This window comes from Coregonus clupeaformis, chromosome 39, assembly GCF_020615455.1.
Source record: "Coregonus clupeaformis isolate EN_2021a chromosome 39, ASM2061545v1, whole genome shotgun sequence".
Classification (NCBI taxonomy): Eukaryota; Metazoa; Chordata; class Actinopteri; order Salmoniformes; family Salmonidae; genus Coregonus; species Coregonus clupeaformis.
The window spans coordinates 17,285,548-17,306,641 of record NC_059230.1 but is presented as its reverse complement, the minus strand read 5'-3'; the positions used below and the strand labels follow the sequence as shown (position 1 = coordinate 17,306,641).

Genomic DNA, 21,094 nt, shown 5'->3' with positions numbered 1-21,094 from the left:
AACAAAAAAATCCCTGAGGACCAGCAACTCCTAAGAAACCCTTAAATATGAACTCCACAGTTTCATAACATGAAAACGCTATACTGTAAAGGCAGACTCCCTTGGCCGTACTGTGTTCAAATTCACTTAGCCCCACTTAGCTAAGTGGGCAGCCGCCCGCTGACCAAAATGCAATTTGGCTCATTGAATACACCCAAGTCTTATTATTCCAGGAAACACTTTAGGGAATCGTACTACTCTTACTTACTGTTCCCCATTTGAACTGGGGATTCCCATTCAGTCTGCGGCCACCCAAAAAGAGCATTTTTTGCTTGACAAGTAGCTAGGCCAAAGCTATTTCTGCTGTACGTTCAAGATAAAATTACAGTTTGCGTCATATAGAGGATCAGCTACTACCCTGAAATTATTATTTACCCCTTTTTCGTGGTATCCAATTGGTAGTTACAGTCTTGTCCCATCGCTGCAACTCCCATACGGACTCAGGAGAGGCGAAGGTTGAGAGCCGTGTGTCCTCCGAAACACAACCTTTACACAATGCCTGCGTAACCCGGAAGCCAGCCGCACCAATGTGTCAGAGGAAACACTGTACACCTGGTGACAGGAGCCACTAGTGCGCGATGGGACAAGAATACCCCTGCCAGCCAAACCCTCCCCTAACCTGGACGACACTAGGCCAATTGTGCTCCGCCCCATGGGTCTCCCGGTCGCGGTAGGCTGCGACAGAGCCTGGACTCGAACCAGGATCTCTAGTGGCACAGCTAGCACTGCGATGCAGTGCCTTAGACCACTGCGCCACTCGGGAGGCCCTGAAAGCCCAATTATAAAAGATGAGCCAGGCCTAGTTATTATTTTAATCAATACATGCTTACGTTAGAAAACCCAATGCTAATTCTTCTCTATACAGTATATTACTCCTACATGTGAAATTAAATGCTCTTGATGACAAAGTATTCCTAGTATTGCAATATTTGTTTAATATCTATAAATGTAATTTGTGTGAAGCCCAAGGCAAATGTCCTCGTCGTGTAGACAATACCATGTTGTATCCATTTAATTCTATTGTATTAGAGCTATAAGTGGTTAATCTGTAGGTAGCAGGCTTTTTAATGTAGGCCTATAGCAGACCCTTTTCTATTGATTCCTATTATAGGTGTATAATTATGTGTATAATACAGTTGTTTACATGCCAGCCTGTACAGTTAGCATGTGAGGGTTGGCTCTGTAGAAGAGATCAAAGCTAATGCTAACATATGGAAGCCTGTGTGCTCTCCTTACTGACGTCACAGACGGTTTCAACACTTCAAACACCCCATCTCTCTCCCTAGCCGTCACAGTAGCTGTTGACCCTGAAGAGGCTGCAAGGCCAGAGTGTACTTGGCTCCTCGCAACCAGAAGAATTCCAGATGGCCTACACCAATGACATCATCGCTGTAGCATAAGCAAATGGTGAACTGGAGCAAATCTTTATATAGTTCCCGGTTCAGGGTTCACACACTGACTGACAATACCATTATCTTCTCTTCACTCCTCTGCAGTGCCATTGACTCAGAAATCACTCAGATAGAATGAGCAGAAACCGTTAGTCATGACATCCTATTGCTGTGTAGTAAAGAATGTGCAGCCGTGTTGACATAAGAAAGCAAATCAGCCGTTGTGCTGACAGATGGCTTTGAGGTTGAGTCGTTCGCACACTCGTTCGACGACAAACGCAAAAATGAGCTAAACTAAATGTCAAAGCCTATTAGGTCAGACATAAGAAATGTCCTTTACATTGTGTGAGACTGTTCAGTACAGGTTTATGTTCAAGAGAGGCTTGTTGAAGACCCTATGGAACTTAAACAGTGAACAAGAGGCCGCAAGTTTCTGACACTACTGTTTAGAGTTGGGGTGAGTGACAGGGTGTGTGTGTATGCAGTAGGGTATGTGTGAAAGCAGGAGCCAGTAGAATCCCAGAGCAGCGCAAATAGGGGAGAAATGTGGGCACGTCGTTCAGTCATTCAGCAGCGCTGCTCATTAGCAAGGCCAAACCAACAGGGCCCATGCCTCGGATCCACACAAAGACCACTTTGTGAGCCACCCTCGCCGCAAGTGTGGCACCAAACACGAGAAGGGAACAGAAATGAAAGGTTAAGAAAGAGCTGAAACTGGAGCAGAACGGAAGGGGGAGGGAGGTTTGGCTGAATGTCCAAATTAGTCAAGCTGACCAGCTCCTCTGCATAGAGGCGAATGGCATGATGGAAAAATGCCGTTCCCATAAAAGATGGGTACACAGCATAACAGGGCCATTGTACAATGCTTTAATATAAAGGCATTGGTACGATAAGCCGGAACAGAGTTGTATTGAATTAAGTCGATTTAATTGCACCAGATATTTTACTCTCATTCAAATAACTATAATTCCAGAACCTCCAATGGGTTAATACCAGGCAACCCCCTGAGTAGGATGGAGCTAGGTTTACATTAACATTTACATTAATGACTGGACTGGAACTGTATTGGGTCTACCTCCAGGTCATCCAGTGATCGTGCAAGGCTGAGCTTCTTGGAGTGTCCAAATGAGCGACGGCCAGAGAAGCGACGGCCAGAGGAGCGTCCCACACCGATGCCCCAGAACTTGGAGCCCTGTCAAGGGGAGAAGAGAGATCATAAGCATTAATGACTGTCTGCCAAAACATCACACTATTACATGGACACAATTGATCTTATCGTGGTTTTTGTCATGCTTAGTTATTGGTCATGAGCCTACATAACACCATCTTAAACACGACAAAAACATGACATAACACCTTATTAGGTAAGCATTAGGGATTAGTATCAACGATCAGCTTAACATGATCATTCCTCTGTCTGGAATACACTTCCGTACAAAATAGACAAGGCTTAAACAAGCTTGCAGTTTTTGGAGAACATTGGAGAGGGTGATAAGGAACTATCTCACTGGGCAATTTAACCAAGATGATGTAAACCAACCAAGATGACAGATGTTCTTCCTGCCTTGACCTTAAGGCCATATGCTGTGTCCTTATATAACAGGGGTCATGACACGCAACTAACTCCTTCTGCCCGACAACATAACTCATCATGGCAAATGTGATTGGATCACAGATTGTATAAAAATAACGGACTGGCCACACAAGACTTACAGTGAGCCCCATGTCAAACATGGTCAAGCCCATTAGTCTCAGTTCGGTTTCACAGACACCAATTGGGCTGAGGAAGTGCTTTATCTCAAAAGCCTCCATCAAACTCAACTCCTCCCCTTTCATCTGCACCTTAATCTCACCGTTTAACTGCTATATGCTAAACGAGCATGAGAAACGCATTTCGCCAGCAGCCCTGCTATTATAATGATGGGTGAGAGCCCAGCCTGTTTGAGCTGGAATAAAGAATTGCAGGTAATTACCATGGTATCACATGGGTTCTACCCTGTCATTTTCCTTCGCTTCCTGTGCAAAATTGTCTTCTTTTTCAGAACAGAGACAGACACGCGATTCATCCCGGCATATACACACAGGACAATAACTCAATGATAAACAGCGCACATATTTTCCCCTATCATCAGACTCTGGGAATCTGCTCTCTGCACTGGAAAGATGAGCAGAAGCAAAAACACATCAGATGGTGGAGGAGGATTCTCTCCATTTCTTACCAGATTCTGCTTAAATATGCCACTCTGTCAAAGCAAAGATTCTGTTTTGCCAAATGCCTGCATTTCCATGGAACACATCCATATTTTTCTACACTCAGAGATGCAATAGTGCAGCCACAGGAGAAACATATTATAAAAGGTAAACTTTCTGTATTGGCTATTAAAAGATCTTTCAGATGTTTTTAGGATTTTTACCAAAATATCACAAGTTTGGAATGCACATTTCCTTGTGTCAACTAAAAAACATCAATAAGTAGCAAAGTACTTCTTCCACAGGGAAAGTAATTCCCTAGATAGTGAAACCGGGACAGGAAAACAACTAAAAGCCTGTTTGGAACTAAATCTTGGATGTGGATTTATGAAAATTAGATAATTGAGGTATAAGTTAACAGGTGTTTTTATTTTTAATTTTTAAATGGTGTATTATATTAGGTGTGAGAGTGAATGGGCTGTCCACCCTCACAGTGCCTGGCAACTCGACTCCTGCAAACCATGTATTACCTCCTGTGGAATAAAGTTGAACAAAAAGCTAATAGAAACACAAAAACGTTCATGCTACATACACATCGCAACTGCTGCTACAATACTATTATTATGATTGCTAAATACTGCACAATTTAAAACACTTGCTCCCCAATCCGCCCTTCCCCAAAGCATGTGTAAATATTGGACTATAAATTGTGACTTCCTGTATTATACTTACACTAAAATGTTTATTCTACTGAACCGTTTACTTTATGGTCATATTCTTATATTTTATTATTTCTTATTGTTGTTGCATTGTCGAGAAGGAACCTGCACTAAATCATTTTGTTGGATAGTGTATGCCATGAGTGTCCCGTACATACAACTAATAAAACTTGAAACTGCCTGTGGAATAAAGAAACAAAACCAGATGTAAAAAGGAAGGGACCATGCAAAGGTATTTTTGTTCATCCTTTGCACAATCTCCTATCTTAACTTTGGGTTAGGGAACACCCTGGAAAAAACAAACTCTGGCCTATACATTATGTAAACACACACACATCACAGAATCATCAACACAACAACATTCTCTCTTCTTATCTCACCTTGGTATTGTCATCTCTCCTGGGCTTTCCATTTAGCAGCTCTCCAGATTCTGCTCTCCAGAGTCGTTTGGCCCACTCCTGCCTCTGGGGCAGCAGCGTCATGGCCTCCGCTGCCTGGTACCTGTCTGGTGGGATCTGGCTTATGGGGAGTGGCAGGGCGTTGGTGCAACCCACCGTGGCTGGTCCTGACCAGCTGTTAGTGGCCGGTGTTGCCTGGGAATCAGGCTCTCCACTGTGGCCCCTAGGCCACCTCTGCTTGACGCTCATAGAGAACCGGCGTTGACTGCTTCTGAAGGGGCCTCCTCCTTCTGTTAGGTTCTGGTTCTTACCCACAGGGTAAGGCGGTGGCGGGGGCTTGAACTGAAACTCTAACCTGGGAGGAGGGCCTCCGGATGGCCCGGTTAACAACGCTGGGCCCGGTCGAGATTCGGAAAGGGAATGTGTGCTTCCCGGATTAGGATGGCCGTTTAAGTTTAGGCGGCTATTTTGGTGAGCTACTATTTGGGTGAGGTTTTCTTCGGCCTGGGGGTAATCCTCCCATGGACAGCTGGGGAGGTTGCCCCCGGGGTCACTTCCGTGGGCGATTGGGAAATCCCTGTCCGCTCTCTCCTCAGGGGGGGAGGCGTTTCCGATCCCGCTGTCTCTGTTGCTGCTGGCACTGCCATTCTTGCAGGCTCTGCTGCTGTTCTGTTGAGTGTGGAGGTGGTGGGCAGACTCTCTGTCCAGCCTGGTTCTAAACCTCTCCACCGCCTCCCCCATGTCACAGTATAAGACAGACACAAACTGAAGGACGGAGGGGGGAGTGAGGGGGAACTCCTGGCAGCCCTGGGTGTCTGGGTCGGGGATACAGTCAAAGCCGAAGCGCCCGGCGATGCCCAGGTGGTCACTGTGGTGGCACAGCTCGGGGTCGATGAAAAAGACATGGCAGGAGGACCTCAGGGGACCGTTCTTTCCCACATGGCCACCAGAGACGTGTGCAGTGGTGACCAGGCAAAAGAAGCGCCTGTCCTCGGAACACACAACTCCCACGACAAGGTTCTCAGCAGGGAAGGCTGCCAGGACGGCTCCGGCGTCGTCACAGAGGCGGACGCAGTCGAACATGATCTTCATCATCACCAGCGTGTGGGTCTCCTGCTCAGTGCCCATATGTCTAATACACCTGCGGATCACCTGTAGGCAGTCGTCCTCTGAGCTGGGGCAGGACAAGGCCAAGATCAGTTCAGTAGAGCCCAAGTAGCCCACCACCATGGCTGTGTTCAGCATTCTCCAGTCTGGATTCACATAATTCTCCTGGTCATTTAAAACAGAGTCAATGTCTGCCACTCTGGCGGTTTCCTCCTCAGACAGGAAGCCAGGTTGGGTTTTGGAGTTCCACGGTTGGGTCCAGTGGGACATGTCCGGTTCTGACAAAGGCCTTGGCTGAAATGGAGTGGCGTTTACTGAGTTACATGACGAGTTGCCAGAGTGGTCCACCGTGGGCCAGGTCCCGACAAGCACCACCAACCGCAAGGGTCCTTTACAGGTGCCAATCAACTGCACCACAGCCTCGTGGGAAGCCTTTGCCACATCGATTCCGTTTACGCTCACTATACAATCCCCCTGCTTTAGTCCCACCAGGTCTGCAGGGCTCCCCTCCAATATACCACTCAAGAGGCACGGGCCTCGTCCTGATAAGGTGAACCCGTATCCTACACGTCCTCGAACAACCTCAACCCCTCTGACTTCCTGAGGGGCGGTCAAATCCAGACACCTTCGTGCCCTGTCGTTCTGTCCCGGCATCCTCATTCTGAATGTGGACATTTTCAAATGGAGAGTGTGGGAACTGAATGTCACACTGGAATGTTATATGTTTAGTGCCAACACTGAAGTGTTTTTGTCATCCTGCATAAACACTAAAAGTAGACAAGAGAGAGACACAGAGAGAGAGAGAGAGAGAGAGAGAGAGAGAGAGAGAGAGAGAGAGAGAGAGCAAAGATAAGTGATTTACAGTGTATCAAATATTGATTAAGCATAGGCCTCCAGAATCCTTTTTTTTTTTTTAAACAGCAACTGTAACACTTATCCTGTGATAATATTATGTTACAACATATTTGTTACACAATGTTACAAAATAATAATGATTGCATCAAATGCTTTCCCCCTTCAATTTAGAAAAATAAACTTCAAAAATATGTTATCCTGCACACAATAACAATCTCCATATTTTGGGACAAAAATATATTGAGTTATTATAGTTTAACCAGACAAGTGTGGGCTGTTAGACAATTACCCTGGGTCCCAAGTGAGCGTGCGAATTAACCGTCTACTAGAGCAAACAGCGCCAGCTGGCCCCCTTCTCAAGAACAGTTCAATCAAAGCACGAGCTTTTAAACGAGACAAACCTGCTCGAGCGCCTTGATTTGGTTTCGTTGGACATCACATCCTTTTTTACTCTACCTCCCTTGGTTAAATGTTTACAAAACAGCACAGCAGTTAGGCCTCATCTGGCAAAATACAGCAAACCCAAAAATATTTTCTAAAACGTTTGCTTGAGTTTTAGATTTAAAGTAGACCAGCCTATCCCGACGACGTTTAGGCGCAAATACAATGTTGCCAGTGACACTGAAATTACCGTTTCAAAACTTAATGAAGTCAGTTCAAAGATTGCATAATACCAAACGTCAAAAAAGTGTTACAAATCTACACGTGTGTAGTTTCCGCAACATAATCATTTATGTTTTCAAAAATGTCCCTCCCGTATTCCGTATTCCATATGCCGGTGACAAACACCACTCGCCTACATTCATTGTTGGGGACAAAGCGTCTTTCATCGTAACCATGACACCGTACCGTTTTCAGAGCACGTGATTTCTTTAGTTCGCCAATGAGGGGGCTCGATTAATCTTGCCCGTGTAGGCGTGTTTTGTATCGGCTGAAAGTTGATTGCATTCGATTTGGGACCCGGCTGCCTCCCGGGCTCGAGCCAGGTGCCCAGTTCAAAGCCCACTGAGAAGTCCGCTCAAAACAAAAGTGGCATAATTAAGCACGTGTAGTAGGATTCTGTGTTATCCCATGTACAAGTGATTGCTTTTGATAACAACGCTTTATCTGCCTTACCAATTAATTGTTTTTGAAAATGCAAACATGTATTTTATGTAAAAGAGATGTATGTTTCTGGACGATGCACCATGCTGCCTTGTCAAAATGACCGAGCGGCACAGATTACTGTTCAATTTGAGAATGGCGCACCTCCCTTCCCGCTTTCGCCCGATAATGTGACGAGCCTTTGCCGGGTGTTCATTGCCGGTGGCCCAACATAATCGAATCCGCCCAATCTCTCGTGTTGAATATTCAAATATTTGTGGTATGATCCTATTGGTTCTGATCATCGAACAATGATAGGCTAAATATAAACATTCTTACCGATATTTAAACTACAATTCACACACATAGCAGTACCTAAATGCACTTTTAAGCATTTCACACAGATTAACTATGCACGTTTAAATCAAAGCTATGAGATGAAAATGTAATGCGACACCACTGCACAATTAATAATGGATTTATTACAAGCTAATTAACATAACAGCGTAATTACCTTACATTCAATCTTAACTGGATGTATTAACCACACAGCTCGAGAGGTGATACTTTGTGGCATCCTACCACGCACGACTAAACAAACTGCATTGTGGTCAAAGTTCTGCAACGGTCGCAAGGGCAAGTCACGTTGTCCTATTACACATGTACTGTACACACCACAGTCAAATAGACAATAGACACTCAGCAGTGAGTCAATCAATGGAAACATAGTGCAAGCCAAAAAGTAGATGTTTACTAATGTTTAGGCCTACTAAAACCCTGGATAAAAAAAAACCTTAGGCCTAGTAGGCTAGTGAAGTGAAAGACAGTCATTTAATTAGAATAAGCAGACTATTATTATTATTACTCCGTATATTGATTAATAAAAAATTAAACATTACATTTGAGCTGTTTTCACAAATGTAAAATGCTAAACCTATAGGTGGTAAAGCTACATTCAACTCCCTTCTATTTAATCCCATGGTTTCCCCTAATCCTCTCAGAGAACAGTTAATTATTCAAAACAGTGCTGTTTAAAGTGAGTTAATGTAACTGTCCTCTCACATTACACACAACACTGAGGGCAAACCCTTCCTGGATTTGCCAGTCTAGCACTTTCAATCGTTTAATGTGGTGATATCCTTTCTCTCTAAACCAGTACAGCCACTACCATGCAAGAGAAGCAGATACTGTGTTATTGTTACACATTATTATTATATATATTTTTTTTGTTCACCTTTATTTAACCAGGTAAGCCAGTTGAGAACAAGTTCTCATTTACAACTGCGACCTGGCCACGATAAAGCAAAGCAGTGCGATACAAACAACAACACAGAGTTACATATGGGGTAAACAAAACATAAAGTCAAAAATACAACAGAAAATATATATACAGTGTGTGCAAATGTAGAAGTTATGGAGGTAAGGCAATAAATAGGCTATAGTGCTAAATAATTACTATTTAGTATTAACACTGGAATGATAGATGTGCAAGAGATTATGTGCAAATAGAGATAGTGGGGTGCAAATGAGCAAAATAAATAATAATATGGGGATGAGGTAGTTGGGTGGGCTAATTTCAGATGGGCTGTGTACAGGTGCAGTGATCGGTAAGGTGCTCTGACAACTGATGCTTAAAGTTAGTGAGGGAGATAAGAGTCTCCAGCTTCAGAGATTTTTGCAATTCGTTCCAGTCATTGGCAGCAGAGAACTGGAAGGAATGGCGGCCAAAGGAGGTGTTGGCTTTGGGGATGACCAGTGAGATATACCTGCTGGAGCGCAGACTACGGGTGGGTGTTGCTATGGTGACCAATGAGCTAAGATAAGGCAGGGATTTGCCTAGCAGTGATTTATAGATGACTTGGAGCCAGTGGGTTTGGCGACGAATATGTAGTGAGGACCAGCCAACAAGAGCGTACAGGTCACAGTGGTGGGTAGTATATGGGGCTTTGGTGACAAAACGGATGGCACTGTGATAGACTACATCCAATTTGCTGAGTAGAGTGTTGGAGGCTATTTTGTAAATTACATCGCAGAAGTCAAGGATCGGTAGGATAGTCCGTTTTACGAGGGCATGTTTGGCAGCATGAGTGAAGGAGGCTTTGTTGCGAAATAGTAAGCCGATTCTAGATTTCACTTTGGATTGGAGATGCTTAATGTGAGTCTGGAAGGAGAGTTTACAGTCTAACCAGACACCTAGGTATTTGTAGTTGTCCACATACTCTAGGTCAGACCCGCCGAGAGTAGTGATTCTAGTCGGGTGGGCGTGTGCCAGCAGCGTTCGATTGAAGAGCATGCATTTAGTTTTACTAGTGTTTAAGAGCAGTTGGAGGCTACAGAAGGAGTGTTGTATGGCATTGAAGCTCGTTTGGAGGTTTGTTAACACAGTGTCCAATGAAGGGCCAGATGTATACAAAATGGTGTCGTCTGCGTAGAGGTGGATCTGAGAGTCACCAGCAGCAAGAGCGACATCATTGATATACACAGAGAAAAGAGTTGTCCCGAGAATTGAACCCTGTGGCACCCCCATAAAGACGGCCATAGGTCCAGACAACAGGCTCTCCGATTTGACACATTGAACTCTATCTGACAAGTAGTTGGTGAACCAGGCAAGGCAGTCATTTGAGAAAGCAAGGCTATTTAGTCTGCCAATAAGAATGCAGTGGTTGACAGAAAGCCTTGGCCAGGTCGATGAAGACGGCTGCACAGTACTGTCTATTATCAATCGCGGTTAATTATATCATATCATATTTTGTGTTTTATTGTATAAAGATCCTATTACATTCATTTACATTTTAGTCATTTAGCAGACGCTCTTATCCAGAGCAACTTACAGTTAGTGCATACATTATTTTATTTTTAATACTGGCCCCCCGTGGGAATCGAACCCACAACCTTTGCGTTGCAAACGCCATGCTCTACAAACTGAGCTACATCCCTGCCGGTCATTCCCTCCCCTACCCTGGACGACGCTGGCCCAATTGTGCGCCGCCCCATGGGTCTCCCGGTCGCGGCCGGCTACGACAGAGCCTGGATACGAACCAGGATCTCTAGTGGCACAGCTAACACTGCGATGCAGTGCCTTAGACCACTGCGCCACTCTGGAGTGTGAATGCTGACTTTGTCTGCGTTTACACAGGCATCCCAATTCTGATATTTGTTCCACTTTTTTCCACCTTTTCACATCAGATCTTTTTCAGAGCTGATCTGATTTGTCAAAAATCCAATTAGTGAAAAAAATATCAGAATTGGACTGCCTGTGTAAACGCAGCATATGAAGGCTACATTATAGCAATATCTAGGATGAAAGGGAGACTTGATGGTACCAGGAATAGTTGAAAGATGATGACAGAACATATGTTTTTATTTCAGTCATACATTTCAAACAAGTAGGCTATGCTAGTTGGAAGATGCATACACCATAGCAGGACAGACATTATAATATCATTGATACAATATCAAATGCACATGACTTTTATCATCAAGATATAGAATTTGTGGACATACATTGTCTTTTGTCGATGTGAATAAGTATTTTGGTAGCTTGTAGATATCTCTCAAATCGAAATGGTGGAACTTGTCTAAAAACTAGCCTCAGCCATAGACCTCGGAACCCTCACCCCTGACCTCTCACTCTCTCACAGCAACCACAAGATGGCCATTCTAGAAAGGACAAAACCAGCTATATATCCTCTCAGTACTGTTGAGCAAGTTGATAACCTTTTCCCTCTCTCTGGGGGTTGAGCGTCCAGGTTAGAGGTAAGGGTGAGATTGACAATTACAGTCAGTATTCACTCTCAATCAGTTGTTAAAAAGTGCCTTTCTAGCATAGCCATATGGGGATCACCTAGCATAGCCTTATAGCATTTTGTCATATATATCATTTATTTTCTAGAATAGCAATATAGCGACCACCCCCACTCTCCTTGACCCCTCACCCTTGACCCTTCATCCCTGCCCTGGCCCGTTGACCCCGGGCTGGGCAGCAGCGCCCAAGGTGTGTGTGGGGGCAGCGGGTGGCTGAATCATCTTCTCCAGCAGGTTCATCATGCGCTCCTGGAGCTGTAGGCTCTGCACCTGGAGGAAGTTCTGCTGGTGCATGACGCGGCGCACCTCACGGCACGTCTCCTCCACCGCCCGGCTCACCTTCCGCTGCTCCTGCAGCATGGCCTCCATCACCTTCAGCTTCCGCCGCTTCAGGGAGAGGTGCTGGTGCACTTTTTTCCTCTTGGCCGGCGCCGGTTGGGAACTGGACAGAAAGGGGTTTTGTTAGTCAAAGTAATGGTAATGACACAATTTATATTGAGTTTTATGCAAGTACTCAAGAGTTTTCATAGATATGTTTTTCTTTTGATATGTAGGAACCTTTCTGGGATAAGCCAAGAACTAAAGAAGAGGTTGAAATTAAAGTAAACTCACTGTATGAGTACTTTCATGTACTTTCATGCTAATTAACTATCATCACAATTCATTGTGATGTTTATCACTTAGAGAGCCTTGTGGAAACTCTTTATCACCCTCCTGGCAAGGGTGGGCAGTTTAGCTTGACACCTCTTTCTCTCTCTCTCTCTCTCTCTCTCTCTCTCTCTCTCTCTCTCTCTCTCTCTCTCTCTCTCTCTCTCTCTCTCTCTCTCTCTCTCTCTCTCTCTCTCTCTCTCTCTCTCTCTCTCTCTCTCTCTCTCTCTCTCTCTCTCTCTCTCTCTCTCTCTCTCTCTCTCTCTCTCTCTATTCAATTTCAATTTAAGGGCTTTATTGGCATGGGAAACGTATGTTAACATTGCCAAACCAAATTAAGTAGATAGTAAACAAAAGTGAAATAAACAATAAATATTAACAGTAAACATTACACTCAGAAGTTCCAAAAGAATAAAGACATTTAAAATGTCATATTATGTATATATACAGTGTTGTAACAATGTGCAAATAGTTAAAGTACAAATGGGAAAATACATTTACAATGGTGTTTGTTCTTCACTGGTTGCCCTTTTCTTGTGGCAACAGGTCACAAATCTCGCTGTTGTGATGGCACACTGTGGTTTTTCACCCAGTAGATAAGGGAGTTTATCCAAATTGGGTTTGTTTTTTCGAATTCTTTGTGGATCTCTGTAATCTGAGGGAAATATGTGTCTCTAATATGGTCATACATTTGGCAGGAGGTTAGGAAGTGCAGCTCAGTTTCCACCTCATTTTGTGGGCAGTGTGTACATAGCCTGTCTTCTCTTGAGAGCCAGGTCTGCCTACGGCAGCCTTTCTCAATAGCAAGGCTATGCTCACTGAGTCTGTACATAGTCAAAGCTTTCCTTAAGTTTGGGTCAGTCACAGTGGTCAGGTATTCTGCCACTGTGTACTCTCTGTTTAGGGCCAAATAGCATTTTAGTTTGCTCTGTTTTTTTGTTAATTCTTTCCAATGTGTCAAGTAATTCTCTTTTTTTTTCTCATGATTTGGTTGGGTCTAATTGTGTTGTCGTTGTTGTCCTGGGGCTCTGTGGGGTCTGTTTGTGTTCGTGAACAGAGCCCCAGGACCAGCTTACTTAGGGGACTCTTCTCCAAGTTAATCTCTCTGTAGGTGATGGCTTTGCTATGGAAGGTTTGGGAATCGCTTCCTTTTAAGTGGTTATAGAATTTATTGTATCTTTTCTGGATTTTGATAATTAGCGGGTATCGGCCTAATTCTGCTCTGCATGCATTATTTGGTGTTTTTCGTTGCACACAGGATATTTTTGCAGAATTCTGCATGCAGAATCTCAATTAGGTTTTTGTCCCATTTTGTGTATTCTTGGTTGGTGAGCGGACACCAGACCTCACAACCATAAAAGTCAATGGGTTCTATAACTGATTCAAGTATTTTTAGTCAGATCCCGTTGCACACTGAGGATATTTTTGCAGAATTCTGCATGCAGAATCTCAATTTGGTGTTTGTCCCATTTTGTGTATTCTTGGTTGGTGAGCGGACACCAGACCTCACAACCATAAAAGGCAATGGGTTCTATAACTGATTCAAGTATTTTTAGTCAGATCCTAATTGGTATGTCGAATTTTATGTTCCTTTTGATGGCATAGAAGGCCCTTCTTGCCTTGTCTCTAAGATCGTTCACAGCTTTGTGGAAGTTACCTGTGGCGCTGATGTTTAGGCAGAGGTAAAGTGGTTTGTAAAGTGGTTATCCCACTGGCTATAGGGTGAACGCACCAATTTGTGAGTCGCTCTGGCTAAGAGCGTCTGCTAAATGACGTTAATGTGCCCTTGAGCAAGGCACTTAACCCTAATTGCTCCTGTAAGTCGCTCTGGATAAGAGCGTCTGCTAAATGACTAAAATGTAAATGTAAATGTAAGTATGTATCGTTTTTTGTGTGCTCTAGGGCAACGGTGTCTAGATGGAATTTGTATTTGTGGTCCTGGCAACTGGACCTTTTTTGGAACACCATTATTTTTGTCTTACTGAGATTTACTGTCAGGGCCCAGGTCTCTCTCTCTCTCTCTCTGTGCTCCCTCATTTGAAGACCAATATGTAAACATGGCCTTACTCAGGACAGGGAAGCCCGGAATGCAGACTGCCAGAGCTCTCCGATCCATCCAGGTCCTTCCTCATCTCCATCTCATCAGAGGAGCCTGTGTACTCCGGAAGGAAGCCCATGGGGAGGCCCTCCGCATGGGACATCGAGGCCTCCGTGGAGGTGGAGGGGCCAGAAGACTGGAGCTCAAATGGGTTCATAGTCCCATTATTGGCAGTCTTGGTGAGGATCTTCTCTATGGCTTTGTAGTACGGCCAGTCCGGGGTACCTCCACTCCCATTGGTCGTGCACTTCATTTTCCTGTCATAGAAGGAGAGGAGTTAAGGATGGTATATATTGCTTTGGATCAAGTAGGGGACATAAGAAGTCTGGGTTTCTAGGTATCATGGCTGCCTGTATTGAGTTCTAGGTATGCAGGATGCTTTGACACCCGTGGGAGAGAACAGAACGAGAGAGAGAAAGAGTCATCTCGTCGTCGGGTAAGCTTGGCGTCGGGTAAGTTTGGCTTTATACATAGCTTGGGCTTTGTCGAGTAAGGCTTAAACTATGTATTTAGATTGTAGTTAGGTATTGTAGGTAGGTATCGTGGGTTGTTGTAGGTAGTTGTTGTATGTAATTATTGTAGGTTAGTATTGTATTCGGTGGTGCCGGGTGTAGTACGAAGCTAGCTAGCTAGCTAACTCACCACCTGGACTAGCTGGCGAGTAGCTATTAGCAACGGTATAGTTGTTTCACGCCTGAGAGTGCCTGTAATTACGCCAGCTGGCTGCCTACAATAATTACATACAATAACTGCCTACCATTCAGCTGTTTTCTAACCTAATTGTCTGAACCGTTAACGTTAGGTAGCAAGTGGCTACTGTGCTTGAAAATTAGCAAGCTTGTTGCAACCTGGATAGCTACTTGTAAACAATAGCTGGAACGACCGAGCGAACAGACACGAACTGGCTGAGTCAATTCAGTGGCTAGCTTTGCACTTGGCTAGCTAACAGTAGCTCCTAGGGGTAAGTCATAACCTACACTTTTTTTTACATATTGATAGCCCGAGTCGCTCAAGGAATTCGGGACATGGGTGACTAGTTAACGTTAGTTTGGCTCTCTCTGTGTGTTCGTGCCGTGAAAGGAGGGGTTCTTCTTTGTCTGAAAGCAATGGCTAGCTAGTTTGCTAACTATTCTAGCTAACTAACTGGCTGAATAAGTTGACGACGGACTCGCTCAAGCTGTCGGGACTAACCCACAACGTTAGACACGGACACGAACGATCTGCTTGTGTGTTGATACACTGGTGGTTGTTGTGGCTGAGTATTGGCGCTAAACCCTGCTGCTGGAGACCGGCATGCTAGCTGGCTGTGGCGTCTTATGACGAGGTGCCCGGACGTTTTTCACGGAATAATACTGCACCTAGTTAGCTAGCTGAATAAACTAGGTTAGTCTATTCCTAGAAAACATTGAACCGCTGTAGTTTACAACAATTATAGTTTCTGAGGTGGAAGTTGGGAGAGTTATATTTGGGAGTTGTGGTGAGGGGAGGCCCCGCTCTCTCCTTTCCCAGATGTTTAGTTCATTTTATTCCGATCTCCTCTGCATTATTGTAGCCATCTGCTGCAGCCTGTCAACTATGCCTCTGCCTATCCCTGTTCTCTCCTCTCCGCACAGGCTACACAAACGCCTCACACCGCGTGGCTGCTGCCTCTCTAACCTGGTGGTCCCTGCACGCACGACCCACGTGGAGTTCCAGGTCTCAGGCAGCCTCTGGAACTGCCGTTCTGCTGCCAACAAGGCAGACTTCATCCCAGCCTATGCTACCCTCCAGTCCCTCGACTTCTTGGCGCTGACGGAAACATGGATTACCACTGAAAACACTGCTACTCCTGCTGCTCTCTCCTCGTCTGACCATGTGTTCTCGCATACCCCGAGAGCATCTGGTCAGCGGGGTGGTGGCACAGGAATCCTCATCTCTTCCAAGTGGACATTCTCAATTTTTCCCCTGACCCATCTGTCTATCTCCTCATTTGAATTCCATGCTGTCACAGTCACTTGCCCATTTAAGCTTAATATCCTTGTCATCTATCGCCCTCCAGGTTCCCTTGGAGAGTTCATCAATGAGCTTGACGCCTTGATAAGTTCCTTTCCTGAGGATGGCTCACCCCTCACAGTTCTGGGGGATTTCAACCTCCCTACGTCTACATTTGACTCATTTCTCTCTGCCTCCTTCTTTCCACTCCTCTCCTCTTTTGACCTCACCCTCTCACAGTCCCCCCCTACTCACAAGGCAGGCAATACGCTTGACCTCATCTTTACTAGATGCTGTTCTTCTACTAATCTCACTGCAACTCCCCTCCAAGTCTCCGACCACTACTTTGTATCCTTTTCTCTCTCCCTCTCCTCCAACACTACTCACTCTGCCCCTACACAGATGGTAATGCGCCCGTCGCAACCTTCGCTCTCTCTCTCCCGCTACTCTCTCCTCTTCCATCCTATCATCTCTTCCCTCTGCTCAATCCTTCTCCCTCCAATCTCCTGATTCTGCCTCCTCAACCCTCCTCTCCTCCCTTTCTGCATCCTTTGACTCTCTATGTCCCCTATCCTCCCGGCCGGCTCGGTCCTCCCCTCCAGCTCCGTGGCTTGATGACTCATTGCGAGCTCACAGAACAGAGCTCCGGGCAGCTGAGCGGAAATGGAAGAAAACTAGACTCCCTGCAGACCTGGCATCTTTTCACTCCCTCCTCTCTGCATTGTCTTCATCTGTTTCTGCTGCTAAGGCCACTTTCTACCACTCTAAATTCCAAGCATCCGCCTCTAACCCTAGGAAGCTCTTTGCCACATTCTCCTCCCTGCTGAATCCCCCCCCTCCTCCCTCTCTGTGGATGACTTCGTCAACCATTTTGAAAAGAAGGTTGACGACATCCGATCCTCGTTTGTTAAGTCAAATGACACTGCTGGTCCTGCTCACACTGCCCTACCCTATGCTTTGACTTCTTTCTCCCCTCTCTTTCCAGATAAAATCTTGCGACTTGTGACGGCAGGCCGTCCAACAACCTGCCCGCTTGACCCTATCCCCTCCTCTCTTCTCCAGACCATCTCCGGTGACCTTCTCCCTTACCTCACCTCGCTGATCAACTCATCCTTGACCGCTGGCTATGTCCCTTCCGTCTTCAAGAGAGCGAGAGTTGCACCCCTTCTCAAAAAACCAACACTCAATCCCTCCGATGTCAACAACTACAGACCAGTATCCCTTCTTTCTTTTCTCTCCAAAACTATTGAGCGTGCCGTCTTTAGCCAACTCTCTTGCTATCTCTCTCAGAATGACCTTCTTGATCCAAACCAGTCAGGTTTCAAGACTGGTCATTCAACTGAGACTGCTCTTCTCTGTGTCACAGAGGCTCTCCGCACTGCTAAAGCTAACTCTCTCTCCTCTGCTCTTGTCCTTCTAGACCTGTCTGCTGCCTTTGATACTGTGAACCATCAGATCCTCCTCTCCACCCTCTCCGAGCTGGGCATCTCCGGCGTGGCTCACTCTTGGATTGCGTCCTACCTGACCGGTCGCTCCTACCAAGTGGCGTGGCGAGAAGCTGTCTCCGCACCACGTGCTCTCACCACTGGTGTCCCCCAGGGCTCAGTTCTAGGCCCTCTCCTATTCTCGCTATACACCAAGTCACTTGGCTCTGTCATATCCTCACATGGCCTCTCCTATCATTGCTACGCTGACGACACACAACTAATCTTCTCCTTTCCCCCTTCTGATAACCAGGTGGCGAATCGCATCTCTGCATGTCTGGCAGACATATCAGTATGGATGACGGATCACCACCTCAAGCTGAACCTCGGCAAGACGGAGCTGCTCTTCCTCCCGGGAAGGACTGCCCGTTCCATGATCTCACCATCACGGTTGACAACTCCGTTGTGTCCTCCTCCCAGAGTGCGAAGAGCCTTGGCGTGACCCTGGACAACACCCTGTCGTTCTCCGCTAACATCAAGGCGGTGACCCGATCCTGTAGGTTCATGCTCTACAACATTCGGAGAGTACGACCCTGCCTAACACAGGAAGCGGCACAGGTCCTAATCCAGGCACTTGTCATCTCCCGTCTGGATTACTGCAACTCGCTGTTGGCTGGCCTCCCTGTCTGTGCCATTAAACCCCTACAACTCATCCAGAATGCCGCAGCCCGTCTGGTGTTCAACCTTCCCAAGTTCTCTCACGTCACCCCGCTCCTCCGCACACTCCACTGGCTTCCAGTTGAAGCTCGCATCTGCTACAAGACCATGGTGCTTGCCTACGGAGCTGTGAGGGGAACGGCACCTCCGTACCTTCAGGCTCTGATCAGTCCCTACACCCAAACGAGGGCACTGCGTTCATCCACCTCTGGCCTGCTGGCTCCCCTACCTCTGCGGAAGCATAGTTCCCGCTCAGCCCAGTCAAAACTGTTCGCTGCTCTGGCACCCCAATGGTGGAACAAGCTCCCTCACGACGCCAGGACAGCGGAGTCACTCACCACCTTCCGGAGACATTTGAAACCCCACCTCTTTAAGGAATACCTGGGATAGGATAAAGTAATCCTTCTACCACCCCCCTTTACTCCAAATCCCCCCAAAAGAAAACAACAAAAAACAACAACAAAAACATTGTAAAGTGGTTATCCCACTGGCTATAAGGTGAATGCACCTATTTGTAATCGCTCTGGATAAGAGCGTCTGCTAAATGACGTAAATGTATGTAAATGTTAAATTCTAAAGAAATAGCCCACTTCAGTTTGTCTACTCTCTCTGTGGATATTTAAGTAAGTTCATACAAGATATTCATGGATTTATGTTGCCACCTTTTCCCATCCAAACAAAAAAAATCCAGTGTATTTCTTACACTTGCCTGTACTGAAAAGACAAGTTGGTGATTTTCATCTTGATCTCCTCCCGGTGGCGCTGTTCTCCCGTGAGTTCGAAGAACCTCTGGGCCATCTTCTCATAGATCTTGGCGTTCCTCTTGCATTTCTTCAGCTCGGCGACGTTCTGTTCCCATACGTACAGGAGCGCCTTCATCTCCGCATCGGTCCAGTTTCGGGCCCTCCTGTGCTTCTCGCTGTGGCCCGAGATAAGGTAACTGAAATTGTCCTTGGTGGCCATTTTGAAAGCCCTCTCGAAAGCCCTCTATTCCTGTTTTGGTTTTGTAAACAAAAATAGGCATCCAAAACGGTTTCGTTTGAAAGCCCTTTTCTGCTCTAAGGTGTTTCTAGCAGTCTAGCAGTTGTCAGTGGAATGTGGTTGCAAACAGCCACACACCGCTCTGCTTTGCCGGTGCCTTTCCCCCGAGTTTAGCTGAAAGAGGACTCAAAATGGGGCCTAGGGCAGGAGAGGGATCCGGTTAAAAGCTTTTAAATGGAGGAAATCGTCACTGTGATGTCAAGTTTCCCTGGCAACTAGGAGGCCCCTCTTTCTCCTCCCCCCCAGCTCTCTTAACCACTCCCTGTCTCTCATGTCCTTTCTCGCTCTCTCACTCCAATGCCACAACAAAAAGATTTTAGCTGAAACGCATTGAGGTAGGCCAGAGATTACAGGGAAAACAGATTTGAAATATGAGTCTCGGGGGAGGGAGGGAGGGAGTAGAGTGAGAGAGCGGGTTTAATTTGTTTCCTTGGCAACAAGCCTTTGGTCTGGGCAGGCAGCCAAGATGTTGCTGCATTTAAAAGCTTTTAATAACATACACTTGGGAGTGCAGGGACTGGCTTTTTTTTTTGCAGCGAAGGTGGTGAAAACAGGAGGACACTACTTTTCACCTAAGGAAAAGACACCTAATAAATGTAATCAAAAGCAACATACTCTGGCAGTGTGTGGATACTGTTCTCAATGCACTATGAAATTATATGCAAATGATATGGTAAATCGCTCTGGATAAGAGCGTCTGCTAAATGACGTAAATGTAAATGTAAATATGAAAGTGCAGGGGGAAAAACATTCAGGGGGGAGGGGTTCAGTGTATTATAATTAAACCAAGACAATGGGAGTCCTGTCGGTAGGTCAGTTTATGCGTGGACACTTGAACCCCTCCCCCACTCCTCACCACAATATGGCCCTTGGCCTGCAAGGGTGGGGTCAGCATGTCATCTCTCTCTCTCGCTCTCTCTCTTTCAATACTAGAGTACATAAAGCACTCTGGAGACAATGTGAACATAATAGTGTCTGTGAAAACACCCCCAGCCAATCTCCACATTTCCAAGAAGGGGCCACATTGAAGTTGGAAGAAATTATACTGCCAGTGCCACTAATAGCCGGATCCATCTGTGACTTACCATTACTTTGTCTTTATTTGTGACACTTTGCTGTCACTCTGTCTTAACACAGTTTTTCCCTTATTAGAGCTCGTGGTCCATCTGCTCCATAGAAATTGACAGACGTTCCAACATGCCATAACACTGGCAGCTCTTCCCAATCCATCACGTCTGTCACTTACCTATAGAAGTACCTCCTCCATTGAAATGGACAAGAGAACTAGAGATTTATGTTAAGCCACTTACTAGAAACTTTAACCAAAGCAACTTACAGTAAATTGAGTGCATTCATTTTTAGTATGTGATCCCTGCGGGAATTGAACCCATGACCTTTGTGTTGCTAAGCCACACAGGACCACAAAACACCACATATTGTTTTTAAATATCTGTCCTGAAGTGGCAGAAGATAGTAAAAGAGCAAACATTGCAGTTCTATATAATTCATATCATATCAAACTTGTATAATGTTTGATGAGACCCTTCTTGGGGTTGTAAGGATTATCTTTCTAGTAGTTTAGTGGTGCCAGGGCCATGTTCTCACTTGA

The 21,094-nt window shown here is 45.6% G+C and overlaps 2 protein-coding genes across 4 annotated transcripts in view; both read right to left on the bottom strand.

The window, feature by feature from the left end:
* LOC121554383 (regulator of G-protein signaling 12) overlaps window positions 1-8,626 on the bottom strand; it is a 63,862-nt gene extending 55,236 nt beyond the window's left edge. For 2 of the 3 annotated variants that reach the window (XM_045211976.1, XM_041867946.2), the window contains exons 1-3: window positions 7,101-7,498; window positions 4,720-6,611; window positions 2,506-2,622 (exon numbers count right to left, since the gene is read on the bottom strand). In XM_045211976.1, the coding sequence (XP_045067911.1) occupies window positions 2,506-2,622; window positions 4,720-6,519 (1,917 nt within the window). In that variant the 5' untranslated portion in view covers window positions 6,520-6,611; window positions 7,101-7,498. Of the gene's footprint in view, window positions 1-2,505; window positions 2,623-4,719; window positions 6,612-7,100; window positions 7,499-8,301 lie in introns of those variants that run through there. The other variant, XM_041867945.2, reaches the window with a different exon arrangement.
* Window positions 8,627-11,125: 2,499 nt separating this feature from the next.
* msantd1 (Myb/SANT-like DNA-binding domain containing 1) lies at window positions 11,126-19,830 on the bottom strand. The gene is made up of 3 exons (XM_041867790.1): window positions 19,154-19,830; window positions 14,302-14,589; window positions 11,126-12,028 (listed from the first exon to the last, which is right to left on the bottom strand). The coding sequence occupies exons 1-3, from the start codon at window positions 19,405-19,407 to the stop codon at window positions 11,728-11,730; spliced, it is 843 nt and encodes a 280-aa protein (XP_041723724.1). The 5' UTR covers window positions 19,408-19,830; the 3' UTR covers window positions 11,126-11,727.
* Between the last annotated feature and the right edge of the window lie 1,264 nt (window positions 19,831-21,094).

Coding starts and splice junctions, on each gene's coding strand:
- msantd1 (XM_041867790.1), bottom strand. CDS start 19,407: ATGGCCACCAAGGACAATTTCAGTTACCTTATCTCGGGCCACAGCGAG. Junction 14,590..19,153: donor AACTTGTCTTTTCAGTACAG/GCAAGTGTAAGA, acceptor CTTCTATGACAG/GAAAATGAAGTGCACGACCA. Junction 12,029..14,301: donor TCCGGGCTTCCCTGTCCTGA/GTAAGGCCATGT, acceptor CTTTCTGTCCAG/TTCCCAACCGGCGCCGGCCA.